Here is an 18,754-nt window from a genome sequence, read left to right as displayed (position 1 = left end):
CAATACTTTTGGCGACAACTCAAAATAGAAAACGTAAAATTAAAACTAACCTATCAGCCGAAGCTGCGCAGAAATATCTAAACGCGTAGTTGTCTCTTAGCTATACCACCGGCGTAGGCTAACCGGAAATTAATATGCATAGCGTTAAAACAGAAAGCTTAAATAGCAGAGAAACCACGAGGCCGAAAGGAACGCTTTCTGTCTGAAGTAACTCAGACACCAGTTTAAATAGCAGGCTCCTTAATTTTCAGAATGCACGAAACTGAAATCTCATTCTGGCAAGAGAGTGTAAGTTGAAATAAGATGTACAGGAAAGTTTGCTTCTAAAATAAAATTAAATAAAGCCCCACAAACTTATGATGTTGGATTCTTATGACGTTGGTCTAAACTCTGAAAAACTAGATTTAAAGCATTTAGGAGTCAAGGGCCATATATATGTTGATTGCTTTTGTGAAGCAATTATTGCTTATCTCTTGCATTTAGGTATAAGGGTGTATTATGTTTTTATATTGCTGTCGTTTCATTATCTGAAACTCTTGCATAGCTTAGAAAATTTCATGTCCAACAGTAGACAAGTATCTTTTGTAGTTATTGCTTTTGCAAACAAAATTTGACTTGCATATGTAAAGCTGAATAAAAGGTACTTTGCTTGTCACTCTAAGAGGCGCTACATCTTTTAAAATGAAACACGTTTCAAAGTGATCGTAAGTATGGTGCTGAATGGGTGCTCTCCCATCGTCTTTGCTCAGTTTACCGATTGCTGTTAATGACATTCTAATAACGTCGCTTAACTTAGCCTAATATCGTTTCAAAAGTATATGACACTTGAATTTTCTCCTTCCATAGTACATCTAGTTAGTAGTAATACATAATTATTTGTTCCGCATATTGTTATTTTTCAGCGTTAAGTCTATAGTTCATTGTGAAACATGTTTTTGATCTTTCCAAAATTACTTATTTAGGGGTGGTAGTTATCTGCCCTGACAGTTTTCCATAATTTTACAAAATGTTTGCCGTAAGCTTAAATGTGACAACAGTGTTCACGTTTCGATTAAAGTGAACTCTGACGAACAAACCAGGGCTATTGTTGCAATGGCTTTTCCGTGTCTGAAGCTGTCTTCCATGCAACCCAATCTCTAATTTCACTACTTCACTATGTACGCAGTTTTCTCTTGCAGCACCACTGCTACCGAGTTTGTCTACGGAAGCTAACTGATGCATGCTTATGAGCGGTTACCAGTTAGCATATCCATGTAAATGACTCATGACAAAACTCTACGAGGTCGAGAAAGATTACTTTTGCGATGTCACAAATCAGATGTGAGAACAATAAAAAATATCCGAAGCAAAGTTTTATTTGAGATTTTGTATCTTCTACTGCTAAAGATTTCGCGATATATAATGAAATCTGCTTCGTTGCAATTGACGCCACAAGCGATCTAGTTGATGAAACAATTGATTATTTTGTAATTCTCCCGAATTCGATTCTGCTTGAAAGAGCAGGCTTGGGAGGAGGACTTTCATGGTTTCTAAATATAAGCATACATCCCTTGAAACGTCCTTCATGAAATTCAAAAGAACAAAATGGTGAAATTTCGAATTATTTTTGGAATTATATATTCTAAATGTTATAAAATTAATTTTACAACTTAATATAAAATTTCATACGGGATTACTTCCGGTATTTGGAAAAATATTATAACGTGTTTTTAAATTTACGAACATTTGTAGCCTGCATAGGATACTCGAAGCACGCGTTGCCAGCTGTCATGGATTAATATTAAAGCTGTCATTAAAGGTCAGCTGTCATACAGAATGTATATCGGGTATTTCAATTTTTGTATATTCTTTGTGAAGTACCTTTGCATTGAAATGATCATTATCTTACATCAATTCCTTATATCTTTGTTTAGGTGCTGCTTGCTGAGTTGAAGGGACATGATATGTATTTTGCCATTAAATGCCTGAAAAAAGATGTTGTTTTGGAAGACGATGATGTAGAAAGTACTATGATAGAAAGGCGAGTTCTTGCTTTGGGTACTCAACATCCTTACATGTGCAAATTGTATTGTACTTTTCAAACTAAGGTAAAACTTAGAAACTAAATACTTTATATGTGTTTTAAAAATTAATACTTCTGCTTGCTGCAATTTAATTTACTTTTTCTTTCAGAGTTATCTGTTCTTTGTTATGGAATATTTAAATGGAGGTGATCTGATGTTTCATATACAGCAAAGTAAAAAGTTTCCTGAGCAAAGAGCCATGTAATTATGCTTATTTTTATATGTATAGTGTAGGAGGTTTTTTTTTTTTTTTTTTTTTTTTTTAATCGAAAGCTTTTTTTCTAATGGATGAAATTCTAATCTGTTTGAATTATTTTCTGATCATTCTTGTACGTATACAAAATAATTCTGTGTATGCATATGCAGAAATGATGCGTTTACGAATTTGTTAACAAGTAAAGCGCCGTTTACAAGTCTGTCAAGTGACTGTTAAATAAAAGACATAATAATCTTAATTTTAGTTAAAGATGTAATATAGAACTAATGTATTTCATATGCAGAATTTTAATGCTACAACTATGTTATTGCAATTTTACAAATTTATTTTAGTCATCCAGTTCTTAATTTGCTTGAATTGCTATTTATATTTTAAAATAATTAAATATATTTTATCCTTAAATCATAAGAAATCAGATCATTTAACATTTGATATAAAAACAAAATGATTATGCCTTTATTTAAAATCACATTTTAAATAAGTAGAATTTTTCTAAGAAGATTTTAGGGGAAATTCGGATTCTAATATTTTCAGTGAAAAATATATTCAAATATTTTGTCTGACCTTAATCAAAGCAATATGGGTTTCAGTTGTTAAAAAGTTTTGTCACTAATATTATGACCAACAAAAACATTTTTGAGTATGTCAGCGTGTTGAATTCCATCTTGGAAAAGAAGATTGAAGTTATCAATTTTCGTGTCTATCCCGCTATTTAAATGTTTTTCCAAAATCTATTTTCAATCAGTTCATCGTTACACTGATAACACAATTTACGTATTCTATTAAAAAGGCTGTTCCTAGAAGCTTCCAGTACTCTTTATCTGTAATCACTTTCGTTGTTAGCGGTTTTGCTTGATCCCGGCTTTAAAAACGCTTTCTTAATAGCGTAGTTTTTAATTTTTGGATTTTGTTTGAGTCCGAGTCAGAGAGATAATAACCTTAAGTATGTTAATCTTTATCTAAGTACTTCCTACAGTAATATTCTAAGAAGCGCATTAAATTAATTTATTCTTCTAGAACATTTATATCACTTTGAATTCTTGACTCTGCCCATGGCTAAGAGTGCTGTGAATCCATGTAGTTTTCAGCTGTGATAGGGAATAACTGTTACATTTTTCATAACTCGGTCTGTTGGGAATGGATCCGTACACTGAACCTCGAAAAGTGAAATTTTACGATTTTTGACTCTCGTCACTTTTGTCTATTTTCTTGAACCATTATGAAAAAAATTCACCATTGCATACTCTTATTTCCGCTTCAGGCAATAATGATAGGATTTTAACACATTTGAAATATCATGTTGGCCAAATAGATAAACTTGTCTGGACATGACAAAAGTGTGATTTATTTTTTTGTAACTAGAAGCATCATCATTACTGTTCCTTTCTATTTTGTTAATCATATATTCTTGCATTTTTTAAATATAAAATTAAAATTTATATTTAAAAAAATACAAGAATATATGATTGACAAAATAGAAAGGAACAGTATAATTTAAATAATTGAGTTTTAACTTTTAATGAGAAACCATTTGTTTTGTAGACACTTTAACAGCAAGTCAAGTTGAAAAAAAAATTAAAAGGCAAACAGAACTTGAGTTAAAACGTGCTATCAAATTGTCCAGAAACAAAGTTGCTCCTATTAGCAAACCTGTTGATCAGCAGACTTCCAAACGATCCTCTCCGATTTATTCACCAAATGGATATAAATCCCTGTATCAATTTTAGATGTCCTACGGCTTTGTTCTTCCTCTTAACCGCACATATAACTTTCGAATGAAAGAAAAAAGTACGATTTAAGCAGGGGATAGCAACGTTAATTGATAAGAAAGATCAAAAGGAAAAACGGTATATACCAGACATTAAGCGTAAGTAAAATTAAATAAATGAATAGGACTAACTCAGGACAGGGAGAAAATGATAGATAAATATAAATGATGTATAAAGGAGAAACTTATAAACGGTGCTTCACTGTATATGCCATGTATAATCATTTAAAATAAGCGATACATATTATTGCTTAGCTGATAATTTAGTTTTATTAATTTTTAACTTCTATAGTTTTCACTCTATAAATACTGAAATAAGGCATAAATTTATTTAAGGTCTTTCAATGAAATAATTAGCTGTTTATTTTGCTTATATTTATTCAAATCATTCGCAGCTTGTTTTATAATATTCAAATTATAGTAATTTCCCTTGATATGAATTTAAAAAACGTGAAGTGACTTATTGAAGTAACCTTACACTGTTCATAAAAGGTATATACAGGCTTTATTCCCTTAAGTTTGTGTCTCGTTTTTGTAAATCCATTGTACTTTAGCATTTGAAAAATGAAATATTATGCATAGAGAGTTTGAGAAAGGGGCCCCCTTTATTTCCTTGAATATTAATCTTAGACATGTATTTAGTTGCTAAAGTTTTTCTCAAATTAAGTGGAGAACTTAAGAAAATAGTTTCAACACTGCGTGTAAAAGGGTTCTGCAAATGAAAAATGTAAGCTTTTGTACGATCTCTGCGCAGAAAAATAGTGTAAAATTTCCAAACAGTAAACGGTTTCATTGTGTTTTATCAGTAAGTTAAATGCAAAAGATTTGATATCTTTACCGGCAGTGTTCAGATGTATGAGGAATTGATATGCTTATTTTCATAAAGAAAGCTAGAAATTTATTAACGAGTAATTTTTCTGTGAAACACAGAATGACCACAGCTAGCAACATTTGTTTTGCTGTTGCCTCTTAAATTGGGTTGAAAAATATTAAATTTGGGTTTGTAGTAGCTACTAAAATGGGATCTAAGTCAATTAGCAAATATCTCTAAATTTTGCATGTAAAAATGAGGATTATTTTTTTTTCCTAGGAACTACTAACTGGAAATTTTACTACACAGAGACATTTATAAAAAGGTAGATTTTATATTTACAGAACCATCCCATATACCTCATTTTAATAAACTTCGTTTAAGTTAGGGACGTCATTCTTTTACAAAACTTGGGTTAAACCCTTAAGCAAAAACTATTTCTAGTATAGCCAAACTGCTCTTTATCTAATCTGGCAAAATGTGATACCGCTAGAAGGCTATTTAATTGTTTTTTAGTTTGGTTTCTCTGTATTTTTGGGTCAATGCATGAAATTAATTTTTGATTTCTTTCTATCGACCCGATTTTCCGGGAATTTTTCATACGTACTTTACAGTGCAATTTTCAATGAGAATAGTTATCAGAATTTCAAAGTTTAATTATTTAATGCTGAATTAGTCTCGTAGATCCTTGTCATTTTTTCGAGCGAATCAATAAATAATCTTCCAAATGAAAATTTTAAGAATTTCTGAAATAATTTTTTGAAATTTAGTGTTTTTCTGATAAATTCGGTTCTTTCTTTAGTCTGGAATTTTTTTATTTGAATCTTTTTAGTCTTTCGATAACGCCTGCTACGCCGATTAAATATAATAATTTTTCTGCATTTAGAAGTGGGGCCTTTTATTTTTCTGTATTCTGCAGGTTAAAAAGAATAAATTAAAATACATAAAATACTTCTTGTATAGTTTTAACAAAATGCACTAAGAAGTAAAAACTAAGTTTCTAATTTTCGTTAATATTTATAATCATGTGAAAAAAGTTCTTTATTTTATTACTGAAAGTTTTTCCTTCATATTTTATTTAATAATAATGCAATAAATGTATTATTGTTTAATAATCAAGGTTGACTATAACGAAATCATATGTCCCCTTAAGCACAAAAAAGGAGAAAGATTCTGATTATGAATAATAACAGTAGACTTGAGAACTTCTTCAGAATCTTAGTAATTTGTCTACTTAATTGGAAAGTCAGGAAGAAAACCTTTATAAAAGTTCTTTTCTTGAATCAGTGCAACGTCAGCGTCATTAGCCTTCATATATAAAATAAGTCGCTGAGTAGCACATTTTGACTTGTGTAAAATTTGTACAAAAGATATACGGATATGGAGAAGTGTGGTGGATACTCATTGTTTAACCATTGGCAATGTGATTGTTGTCCAGCCACACTAGATATCCAGATAATTACACCCCACAGTACTTATAGGAGACCCTACCAGGCGTTGCTTGCAATGCTTTGTATTTTGCCACACTGCGGGCAGTGCTTTTCTTTTTCCCTTAAATATACATTGATGTTTTTACAGTTGGTGCCTTTCGCACTTGCATGCTATGGAGGACAGCTCCAGGTCTGCTTACATAGAATGTTTTAAATAAATAGCTTTGTTATATTATTCTAGGCCGTGTTGCGTAGCTCAGTCCCTCTTGTGGACAGGAAGTTCGTTATAATTATGATTTTTTTTCGGAAATGGTTGTTCTTTGGTAGCGTATCTAATAAAGGGAGTCACTTCACTCTCTGAATTCGGGACTTTTAGATGATATTCAGCTGTTGAGGGGGCATTTGAATAAATAATGTTCGGGACTGCCTCTTTCTCCACATGCACACTGATCTGAAGTTGCTAATTTCCTTGCATAAAAGTGCGTTGGAAAAGGGCCATTCCCTGATAAGTACCACGTTATTTCTCGTTATTAAACTGGGTGCTGTGCCTACTTTTGGGAACAACTGTTAAGTCCTTCTTCTTTGTTCGGCGTTGTCCCACCAGTCCTGCCATTCAGCTTTAGATTTGTTGCTTATGATTTTTTTAAGGTGCGAGCCAGGCATTTTGTTGATCTAGGTGGAACTTCTGTTCTGTTGTTGAATTGGGACCTAGGGAGATTTTGATTGCGCTGCCTTTACCTTCCTCTAGGCCGGAACCGTCTGTATAGAGTCGGGGGATTTCTTTTTCGCTTACTTCTTTTTTCATGCTTATGATATTATTTTTCTTTCCTGGGATGTGCCGGTGTCCCGTAATTCTCTGCTAAAAGTTCTAATGATTTGTAATGGCTCTTCTTGCGTAGTTGTAGTACTGTTGTCTTATAGGATTCTTATTCAGTGCGTATAAAAAGTGGTGTGCTGTTAGGATTTAAAAGTGTGCGGCATTTGATGTTGTTCTGTAGCTTCTTGTGTAGTTAAGAAGGAAGGGTTGCTGGATTGTATGAAGCGGTTTTTTTTTTTTTTTTTTTTTTTTTTTTCCATTTCTTCTGCTCATATGGCTGCCTCGTATAGGGCAATCTTCTCGATTACTGTATGGTAGATGAGGTTTTGGATTGGCCTGCTCATTCCCCATCCTATTCCGTTCATTCGCTTTAGATTTGTATAAAAGAGATAGATGAACTGACGGACTTGGCCATAATAAATTTTTGAGGCCGTAATACTCATCATAAAAATATGGCAATGGCAATTCCAGAAAATGGCTTATAATTTACAACTTTCTTAGTTGCATTTTTTTTATTGAATCTTATGCAATTAACACACACTTGCACTTCTCAATGCTCACCAAAGCAGCAATAACAAGCCAAGGAATTTGTGCAATCAAGACTTCTGTGATAACCTAAACATTTATAAAACGCCGGCTTTAAACAACAAAATCTTCAACTTTACACATATTCCACATCACTTTAATACGCCTTAAATTTAATGTACACTTATGCGCAACAGGAACGCATTTTACGCTTAAAGAAATTAACGAAGTATCTTTACAGACACGGTTTTTGAATTTATTCTGAGCAATTGATTAGGTAAATTTGATCTTTTCTTCAGATGAATTTACGCAGCGATTTATCCAAACTTTTATTTTTCCTTAAGATTTACTTAGTTCTCTAACTTTTCTGTGCAATTTTTAACACTGCTATTGTATTTACTGAATTTATCTTCTGACAAATATTTTTTATTTAAGGTTTTATGGCGCAGAAATCGTGAGTGCTCTGAAATTTCTACATAAAAGAGGCATTGTATATAGGTAAGGTATCATAGTTTATTGAAAATATAACATTTTATGAAGTGATTTCAATTATTATTTAAGAATCTAAACAATAAAAATGCAAAAAATGTATTAATATGCAAAAACAATTTCGTAATAGTGTTATTTATATTGTCAAACTATTACATTGTTTTAACACTAATATTTTTACTACAGCGATAGTACATTTTTATTCATTAAGTATTTTCCGCTTTCTTTCCATAATGTTATTAAAGTGTGAAGTAGAAAATTATGTCATTAAAACTAAAGAATTGTCACCTTAGAGAAACTTGGACACACTTATGTTTTCAGAGACATCAAACTGGATAACGTGATGCTGGATGAACAAGGTCACGTTCGTCTGGTGGATTTTGGGATGTGCCAGTGTCGTATATATAAAGAGGAATGTATGCCGTTCAATTTCTGCGGCACCCCTCAGTACATTTGTCCTGAAGTATGTTTCCATGAATATCTACTGTCCATTATGCATTAGCTGGCCTGATTTCGTTACTACTAACTCCATATTTTGTGTGTCTTATTTAATAATATATATATAGGGAACTAGAAATATTTAGAGTCTAGCTGCGTACCTCAATTTTCCTATTTTAATCGCTCAGTAATCAAAAGCAAAATACTTTTAAAGCTCTGAAGGATACTGTTCTGAAGTTCCGAGAGCTATTACACACCTTTTTTCTTTATTTTATAAGCCATAATTCTTTTTTATTTATTAAAGATTTGCTTTTTCTTTTAAGAGACTAGTAAGGTTTCTTATATTTAGCATTATATTCATCCTTAATTGTTGCATATTTTAATTGCAACAGTTCTATGCCATACCTTGTCTCATACTCCTGAACCTGAGTTTCAGAACCTTAACCTCAGTTTTGTTTGCAATACAGTTTGTTTTTGGTTTTCCAGCATGAACTCTTTGTGTTTACATTGCATGCTCTGAAATCTGAAATTCATTTATAAAGAAGCATGGATGTTGAAACAGCATGCAACATTATATTTAAATTTATCATAAATAAAGGAATTTTTTATATTATTTTGAAGCATATTAATGATATGAGTTTCATGGTTTTCATGTCTTAGAAATGTTCTTTAATAGTGGGATAGTTAAAACAATTGTATAACATATTTTGATCCCATTTTAAAGCATGTTTCTTACTGCTGTATGTCATGTCTCTGTCATGATTTGCTTGGAAATCATTCTTTTGATGCATTTTGCATGTTGTTATCATACCTTAATGTAACCCACTTCTTGACACTTTGCATGTTCCTTAGAGATATCAAATTGGACAACATCTTGTTTGATAAAGAAGGACACATACATCTTGTAGATTTTGGCATGTGCAAAACTGGCATGTTTGAAAATAAGAGAACGTCTACCTTCTGTGGAACACCTGACTACATTCCACCAGAGGTGGGTAGGTGGGTAGGCATAAATTTAGTAAATGATGGTAATGCATTGAACAAAAAACAGCTTTTAGATTTTACAATGTAATTTTTTTAATACAGTCAAAAGTCGTTAATCTGGACTCGTCGGGACTTCGGCGATTCCGGATTATCGATTTTTCCGGATTATAGATCATCAGTTTAAATCTCGTAAGATGGCATGCACAAATTCTAAAATTAAAAATATGAAACTGTAATTTATGAAATAAAGAACAATTATGATCTAAAGGGTATCAAAATTTACAAAAAAAAGAAGCTTAATATTTATTTGTTTACTTTATTAAACATTTCTTTCAATGTAAGTTATTTCGTTTTATGTGATAATACTTTCTCTTTAATTCTATAAACAGACATAATTTCTTGTTCAGTTACAAGACCCGTAATTGCTGTGCCGAGAATACCGACTAACTTGTCAATCGAAATTTTTTCGTTTTCACTAACCTCTCTGTCACCTTCTTCATGTCTTTATCCATTTTTTTGCAGCAATTCCACTTTTTGTTTGACGGACATCGAGACATACTTTCGTTTTGTAGATCCTTTGGGAGCTCCAGAATCGGAAATTGACATAATCGAAAGTTCAAGTTTACTTTTATAAAATTGCTCTTACAGTCTGCAAAAAATAATAAGCCGCATCCAATTCGAAGATTAAGGAACAACGCAATCATCAACATTAACTGAAATAGATAATTATATAATTTTAGCTTGCACCGTCCGTTATACATTAAACGCGCACGCGTAAACGCCTATGCGCATGTGTCAACGCGGCGCATGCGCAGAAAGTTTTTAGCTTTGAGGTCCGGATTATGGGTGTCTGAATTAACGACTTTTGACTGTATAGCTGTAATTATATGTAAATGTTGCTTTGTGATTTTTTTTCTTCATAATTGTATACAGAAATAGAATTTAACAGTCCAGAAAATTAATTTTTACGAACCTGAAATTCAGCATTAGTAAATTCTCCAAGCTAAGCTTGAATGTAATTTAGATTGCACGATTAAATTAACATCTGTGAGATTTGATTAACTTTTTTTTAAATAATTTTTTATCATATTATATGAAACTTGTAAAAGTCGCGTGTTGTATTACATATTTTTTCTTAGCTTCTGAAAGTTTAAAAATTATCTGCTTAACATCGGTCAGTTTTTCATTTTAATTTTTCATAATAATTTTCTCTGTGTTCAGATAATCCTTGGACAGAAGTATAATCAATCTGTAGACTGGTGGTCTTTTGGAGTCCTTTTGTATGAGATGATAACTGGGAGGTCTCCTTTTTATGGTACTGATGAAGATGAGTTATTTTGGAGTATATGTAATGAGGAGCCACCCTACCCAAGGTATCTTTCAAAAGAAGCCAGGCATATTCTTGGTTTGGTAAGTTATATTCTTATAAAGTCCAATTTGTTGTTTGAATTGAGGGAATATAGTTTTATAACTATGTCTATTCAATGCAATTTAAATTCTTAGTAGCAGAAGCTAAATCCATTTTAAGAACTTGTATTTTTCATTCTTTAATTTTTGGAAATTCTTAATTTTGGATATTTCTCTTCACTGAAAATGATTCGCTATCTGTATAAATTGTGTTCTGTATATATAAATTAACTATATCCATATAATAGTAGTTTCAGTAGTCTCTAATTCATAATTTAATTATATAAGCAAATGCTGTAATTAAAAGTATAGCGTCTTATTTGTCGTAAAAATGTATTCATAACTTCCTTAAATACAAATTTTTGTTAAGAAAACTGTCATTTTCAAATATGGAAAATTTAAAGATATTGTTATATAATCATTTTTTTCAGGTTAAATACTTCCTGTCACTTTCAAAAAGATGCAGCGTGTGTGAGCTATATTTGACTTCTGTCTCAGTTATCAAACATTATTTGTAGAAAGTGACTTGAAACAACATTTCGAAACATGTCACGAATATGCCCAAATATGAATAAAATCTTATTTAAATTGATAAAAACTAATAAAAAATATATTGTACGAATTTTTATTCCCAGTGACTGAATCTGAAGTGTACATTACTGGTTCTCAAGTTCAGATTTCTTGGTAAGAGAGTATAAAATGAAGAGAAGTAAGAGGTATAAATCGCATTTGATAAGAGGTATAAATCACATTTAATAAATTTTTAGATACTAAATAATAATTCAAATGATATACAGCTTGAAAAAAAAATGTCAAAATAATGTAGGTATTTATTCGAAGAGACCTCTTTTATTTTGGTATATTTTTGTTCTAAAATTTGTTAGGTTCTTATAATCGGGTACTTTAATAAAAGAAATTCAAGAATAAGAATGAAGTCATTCTGTGTAAAATGATTAGTGCTGACTATTAACTGAACTACACAGGTGATTTCTGTATAAACTGAACTGCATTTTAATATATATCATATCTATTTTATTCTTCTTTTACATCTGACATCATCTGAGCTTTATGTATATCTCATTTTAGCATTCCTCTTTGTATTAATTTTTATTTATCTTATTTTAACTCTATACACTAGCTTTAAAATACTGTTCAGAAAGATTTCACATCTGTCTGGGGCATATAACGTTTCAGATTTTGCACGAAAACAAATGTGCTACTTCTCTTCCTAAAATGTATAGGATTATTTTTCGAGTAACTATGGTAATAGTTTAAAAGGAGACATATTCTGACAAAATTTGAACTGTTCTTTTTTTTTTAATAAAAGAAATGTAATTAAAAATTGCCAATAGCGTTATACTGAACTGACTTTTTTAAATTGCAAATAGCATTTTACTAATTATATTTTTCAGCAATTTTACATGTGTTTAATATTAATCTTCAAGTCACTATATTTTAATGTTTACATTAATATAAGAAAGGACAAGTTAGCATCAAACAAAAGAAGAGTTGAGCTTATTAACAACAAATCAATCACACACTGGCACACACTAAGGCATGTGAAACCACTTGTTTAAGAAATTTTTCATTATTCCATATTTTCAAAATTTCTCTCAGATTTTCCCTATAAAATATTTTTAAATCTGCCATGAAAATGTACCCAACAGGATTTATTTTCAGAAATTATTTTCAGAAATTTCTTTAAATGACTATTTTAAACTCAAAATTCTTTAACTTGGTATTTAAGAGCAAAAAGGTGAAAAATGTGGCAAGTCTTGTTAGGGTTTAAGATATTTATTGCAATTTCAAACATCAAAACTTAATCCAGTTTGCTATTTCAAGAAAGTATTTTGTAAAGCAAGTTGTTTTAATGAAGATTTTTCATCTATGCATTTTTTCAGCATTTTTCAGAACTCTAGAACAAACGTGAACGTCTAGAAATGTGAACTTCAGTATCTATCATTCATAATGAAATTTTTATTATTTTATCATTGTGATCCATTTTTCTTTTCTTCATTAGTTTAAAAAATGAGTTTTCCTATAATATTGAATAGTCAATACAAATATGTACTAATAACAACTAAAATAGATCTGTAGTTCTGATTTACTTTGAGAATTAGCAAGCTATGTTATGTTTCGTTACATTTTTATGATTTATATTTCATTACTTTTAAAGGTATATCAGTGTAATCTCTATCTTTTTGACATTCTCAAAGAGAAAATACGTTGACTTTTTTTGGTATTCCCACAGGTGTAATGGCCATCTCACTTTTATTAATTTTCAAACGAATTCAAAAATAATAATTTCAATAGCAATAATTATCTAAGTATATACTACAATGTGCCTCTGAATCTAATTTAAAGTATTAAAAAGAAATACATTTTAAAATTAAAGACAATAAATATAGTGTACAAAAGCTCATATTTAATAGCTTTTTTATTTGAAGATAAATTTCTCTAAATATGAACCTTTTTTAAATGTGTACTTTACGTAACCTGGTTTATTGTATTTAATTGATAATCACAGCATGCCAGTTTTTAAAATTAAAGTTTTTAAACAAATTAATTTTTAAACTAAATTTAATGTCCTACAATATTACTTCAGTTATGTATTAAAGTGAACTTAGGGCTAAGGAAAATACTGAAGAACAAAATTTTCAACATCAGTATAAGTAAATTTAATAATTATTCTCTAAGTTGCACAGTGTCAAATAAGCATAAGCTTTCCAATCACACTAAAATTTTCTTCAATAAGAATGAAGCTAAAATGCTTCATTTTCTTGAGTATTTGAATGCAAAATAAGATATGGAAAAAGGCAGATGCAAAAGTTTTGTAACTAAATATGATGTCCGTTGTATTTACTGTTGCCTATTCAGGAAAGAAGAAATGGACAGCATTTTGACTTATTTAAAGATGACTTAGACTAATAGCGAGATTTAAAGTAGAATTTTTAATGAAAGCAAGAAATATTCTTTATTTTTCCTAAATCCATGCCTATTTAAGGAATGTTTTGTGATAACTAAAATTTGTTGGTATGCATTTAATCACAAATATCAGGTATTTTTTATATATTATTTTATTTTTAAAAAAAAATTTGACTTGCAGTTTAATTTTATTTTTACTAGTAATTTTTTTTTTCAAAATTTACAGCTTTTGGTGAAGTCTCCTTCTAAGAGATTAGGTATGCCATCATGTCCTGCTGGAGACATTAAAGATCATGCTTTCTTTAGTACAATAAACTGGGATAAATTGGAGAAGAAACAAATTCCACCTCCTTTCAAGCCCAAAGTGGTAATTATCATTTAGATAATTTTAAGCCACTTAACATTACTCACTGGCCTCTATGTGATGTATTTGAGTTCTCCTCACCCTTTTTAATTTTTTATAACTTTTAGTTTATTCTATCATTAAACTCTGTTAAAAATATCTGCTTTATAATATTTCCTTGAGATTTGCTGTGAAATTGAAGTCATCAAAGGCATATTTTTTCTTTCAGACTCGCAGTTTTTGTTTTTTTTTTTTTAAATCGTTACCTTCTATAACATAAATTGAACATTTCATAATTTTTATTTTCATGATTGCACTTAAGTAAATGGGAATTCTTTTTAAATTTTTGAAATATGCATTGTTTTATATTGATAAAAGTTCAAAATTTTTAAAGGAGCTTAATTTTAAATTTTTTGTTAGTATTATTATAACATTTCTTATGACTTCACAATTTTTTATGAATGTTTTAGTTTTAAAGAAAAATTTTACAACTTTCTGAAATTTCTTTTCTGTTCCAGTTAAATGCATGTGATACCAGCAATTTTGACCATAATTTTACTATGGACTCTGCCACTTTAAGTCCTGTTGACTCTGAAATACTGGCATCGATGGACCAGGAACAGTTTAAAGGCTTTAGTTATACGAATCCTCATATTACTGGTTGACATTTTTCTAGTCATCTAATAATATAACTTATTATGGATATTTAAATCAGTTCAGTGCTTGGTGGAAAAGTCAGTGCATAAGAGATTTTCATAATACTCATTATGACACGTATTTAGATGTTATAGTACAAACGTCTTGCAGTCAATGACCATCGGTGTGTGAATTCTTCCTTCCTTCAGAAATGGCAGGAAGTAAAAAGGCAAATGAAATTTAGGAATAATTTTATAAAATGTCCGTGAGGAATGGTATATTTGATATATTCTTTCACATTTATCTGTTTGTAACTATCAGCATGTACAAAACTATTTCATTGCCAAAACATATGAAATAAAGTTATCATTAAGAAGTATTCACCTCTCATTTTTTAGTTACTATCATTCAGTGCTTATGCCTTCATATTGTTAAAACTGTTATTATTATTTATTAATTTTAATCTATATACAATGTCCTTTGCACTAGGATAAAAAAATTTTCAAGATTTTCTTTCTCATGTACTCCTTAATCAGACTTTAATACAGAGTACCCTAACCTCCCCTTTCAGAACTAAGACCCCTTCTGTCACCCTCTACAAAATTCCCGCAATATGTCATACTACTGTATTATTTCATCATAAAATTAATATAGATTGTGAAAAATAAGTTCAGAAAAATATATACTGAAACAAAGATTATTATATTATTTCAAATAAATGCTGTTATAATACATGTTTTTAACAAAAATATAGTGTTATTAATGTACCGCAATTATTCTGTATATTAGTTTTTCTGAAACGAAAATGAAAACAAAGAGTGAGTTCCTGAATTTATTGATTATTGATGAAATCTAGGCTTATAGAAAATGCTAACCATTCTTGAAATAGTGTTGTACCACAATAAAATATTAGAACTATGATTATTTTAAAAGGAATTAATATACAACTTCGTATGTACTAAATGTAAAACAAAAAGGTTTATTAATTTTTCCTTGTAATCTGAGTGCTTGGTTTCTAAATGATACAGTAATGAAAATTTCATAATTTCAATTGATGAAACATATTTTTATAATTATACAAACATGACTGCTTCAGTCATCTTTTATGCATAAAAGTCCATACTAAACATTCATTAAAATACATTTTCTTCTTTGAAAGAACTACTCTTTAGAATTTTTATACTACCTGTTAGCCTATCTCTTGCCAAAATAACCACTTTATCCTGGCTTTCAGCTGATTCTCTGGAAATGTTTTATGCAAATGTCGAATCAGAGTCAATATCCATGATCGTTTTAGCTCTTTGCAAAAGTCTATTAACTAGTTATTCATTTTTGTTTACACAAACTTTACAATTAACAGTTCTAAAAGAACATAATTGGTGTAAAATAACACTTCACCATGAACAAATTTTAATGTAATATAAGGTCAGGAAAGAAATTTGTGCAATTAATTCTTGACATTGATGATTCCTTCAAAGTCAAAATATTAGTTGCTATTCGTTTTGCATAATGTGAAATGACAAAGTTTCCACTTTGCACCACAAGGGGGTAATTACATGTTACAGGTAATTAATCGAACAATATGAATAGTGGGAACACAACTAGTTACAACAAGTTACATAGCTCTTATACATATTTAGATCAGTGACGATCACATTGTAATTATTTGCAACTGCTTTCCCTTTTATTCAAGGTAAATTCAAGCTTTTTTAACATTTTTCATCAGTATTTTTAACACTTTTTTTGTTTTCTGCAATTATTGTAAATGTACCATAGATTGGTAATCACTGCACTAAAAGAAATATCTATTTTTTAATGCTTAATTTTAATGAAATGTTATTCTTGAGAAACTGAAAGGGAATTGGAATGTTATTGAAATAATTTTGAATCTTAACTCCAGTCTTTAAATAAAGATTTGCAATTTTTCTTCATTTGTTAACAATGCTAACCAATGTAGTAAACTTTCTGTAATAAAGTATCTCTGTAGTAATGTAAAACTCAAACTCATGACACAAATATATTTATCTTTCTATGTTTGTGCATATCTATAGATGTATGCACACATACTAAGCATTAAATGTGAATATGTGCATAGTTAGTGTGATATTAAATGCAAGTTTGAAAGTGTTATCATATACAAAAATTTCATTTGCCACCAGAATAATATTCCCAGAATCTTTGTTTATAACTTTTATGAAATGTTGTTGCTGTAAAATATCCTTTTTATAGCTATAAATATTAATGGGAAAGTAATTCACAAAATAAGATGTAGCAAAGTAAAATAGTAGATGGATAAATATAGCAGATTAAGATTCTAGCCCATAATGTACATATTAGGAAGTAGAAGAGTGGAAACTGTAATCACTGTTCAATAACTTGTAGCTAAGAACGTATGTAGTAGCAACTGCATTCTCTGTGAAAGGAATTTTTTTTTTTCTTTTATAAGGGTAAAAAAGAAAAGCAACAGAATAAGCTCAGTTCAAGCTCATTTATTTCAACATTTGATTTATATTTTCAGAAAAGTGTTTTTTATTTTTTTGTTTACTTTTTTAAACTTTTATGTTAAAAAGTTAATTCTTTTTACATATACACAGCTGTGAAATTCTTAAGGCCTTAGGGGAAAAACTGCAATTAAAATCCCATGAAAAAAATGCTACCTGCTGAATGACAGTGTAGGTTATTAAGCACAACTACTTAGCAACTTATTAATATAATCACAATATCCATTATCTTTGAAGAAAAAAGCTTTAAAAAGTGTGTGTTTGAGTATTAAATCTTGCAAAAATAGTTCCATTTTTAAGATAGCCATTTATATTGGAAGATTCCATTAAATATATAATGCAAAAGTAAATCATTGTTTTTTGGGGAGGGCAAAACAATTCACTTGATTAGAAGCTATTAGTCTATACATTGGGAAAATATAATTATGTAATCAAATAACAATTCAAGGAGATATTGAAAAGCGCAATTTTAGAAAATAATTTGAAGTTACTTTTACAGTGGCACACACTTTACCATAGAATGTAAAGCAAATGTTACTAATAAAAACCATTTTGCTATTGATCTAAAATTTGAAAAAAGAATTCAGCTTTTTTCACATTGTGATCATATTTTATTAAAATGCAGTTACCTATAAATAAAATAGCTGCTCTAACTAGAAAGGAGGTTTAAACTGATTGAATATTCTGACACTAAAGTTTAAGCCATTGAAAAGTTTCTATACATATCCTAAACAGAGAATTATAACTGAAAATTTTAAGTGAGTAAATTAATATTGTTTAAAATTAACGAAACACAACTTTATAAGCATGTATTTCAATATTTTTATTTCAAAACGTCACATATATCTTATAAGTCTATAGGGAATGTTTATTTACGAGATTAAAGCAAAGTAAACATTTTAAGGGGGGGGAATCTGGGTGTAACTTGGAGTGAAATGTTAAAATTATTCGTTCATATTTCTAGAGCTAATTCATCAATTATTTCTGAACTATTAGAATTTATTATTTAAAATTTCTTTTACTGTATACAACAATACTGTGACAATCAACATTTCCTTTGTTAGTAAATTTACACATTTTATATCCTTTTTAAAACAAATTTCCTCTTCATGAATTAAGTGGGATTACTTAAAAAATAAAGCTTATAATATGGAAATAAAGCATTAAATTCGAAGATTAGAAAGAAGATAAGAGAATTCTGTTATTCTTTAAAAAATAATTTAGTCTCTGCATTTATTAATTTTAGGCAAAACAAGTTGACAGATAGCAAAGTAAGAACCATGGACTCCAGTATTTTTCATTTCTGTCCGAGTTCACGAGTTCCTTCGAGCTCAGACTTCAGGATTCGCTTGAATATGCAACTTACGAGTATTCAAAACTTTTTAGTGGTTATATTAATT

At 29.7% G+C, this 18,754-nt stretch overlaps 1 protein-coding gene across 6 annotated transcripts in view; it reads left to right on the top strand.

Annotated features, from left to right (window-relative positions):
- The window catches only part of LOC118203737 (uncharacterized), a 55,991-nt gene extending 40,759 nt beyond the window's left edge, over window positions 1-15,232 (top strand). Inside the window, exons 3-9 of one of the 6 annotated variants that reach the window (XM_085807537.1) lie at window positions 1,914-2,087; window positions 2,173-2,264; window positions 8,067-8,129; window positions 9,411-9,549; window positions 10,764-10,952; window positions 14,101-14,241; window positions 14,736-15,232. In XM_085807537.1, the coding sequence (XP_085663663.1) occupies window positions 1,914-2,087; window positions 2,173-2,264; window positions 8,067-8,129; window positions 9,411-9,549; window positions 10,764-10,952; window positions 14,101-14,241; window positions 14,736-14,882 (945 nt within the window). In that variant the 3' untranslated portion in view covers window positions 14,883-15,232. Of the gene's footprint in view, window positions 1-1,913; window positions 2,088-2,172; window positions 2,265-8,066; window positions 8,130-8,441; window positions 8,584-9,410; window positions 9,558-10,763; window positions 10,953-14,100; window positions 14,242-14,735 lie in introns of those variants that run through there. The other 5 variants (XM_035376025.2, XR_015038480.1, XR_015038479.1 and 2 more) reach the window with 5 other exon arrangements.
- The last annotated feature ends 3,522 nt before the right edge of the window (window positions 15,233-18,754 follow it).

Source organism: Stegodyphus dumicola, chromosome X1 (genome assembly GCF_044657685.1).
Source record: "Stegodyphus dumicola isolate Sdum_Otavi_A_Nest chromosome X1, ASM4465768v1".
Classification (NCBI taxonomy): domain Eukaryota; kingdom Metazoa; phylum Arthropoda; class Arachnida; order Araneae; family Eresidae; genus Stegodyphus; species Stegodyphus dumicola.
The sequence above is the reverse complement of the archived record's forward strand: the minus strand, read 5'-3'. Positions and strand labels throughout refer to the sequence as shown.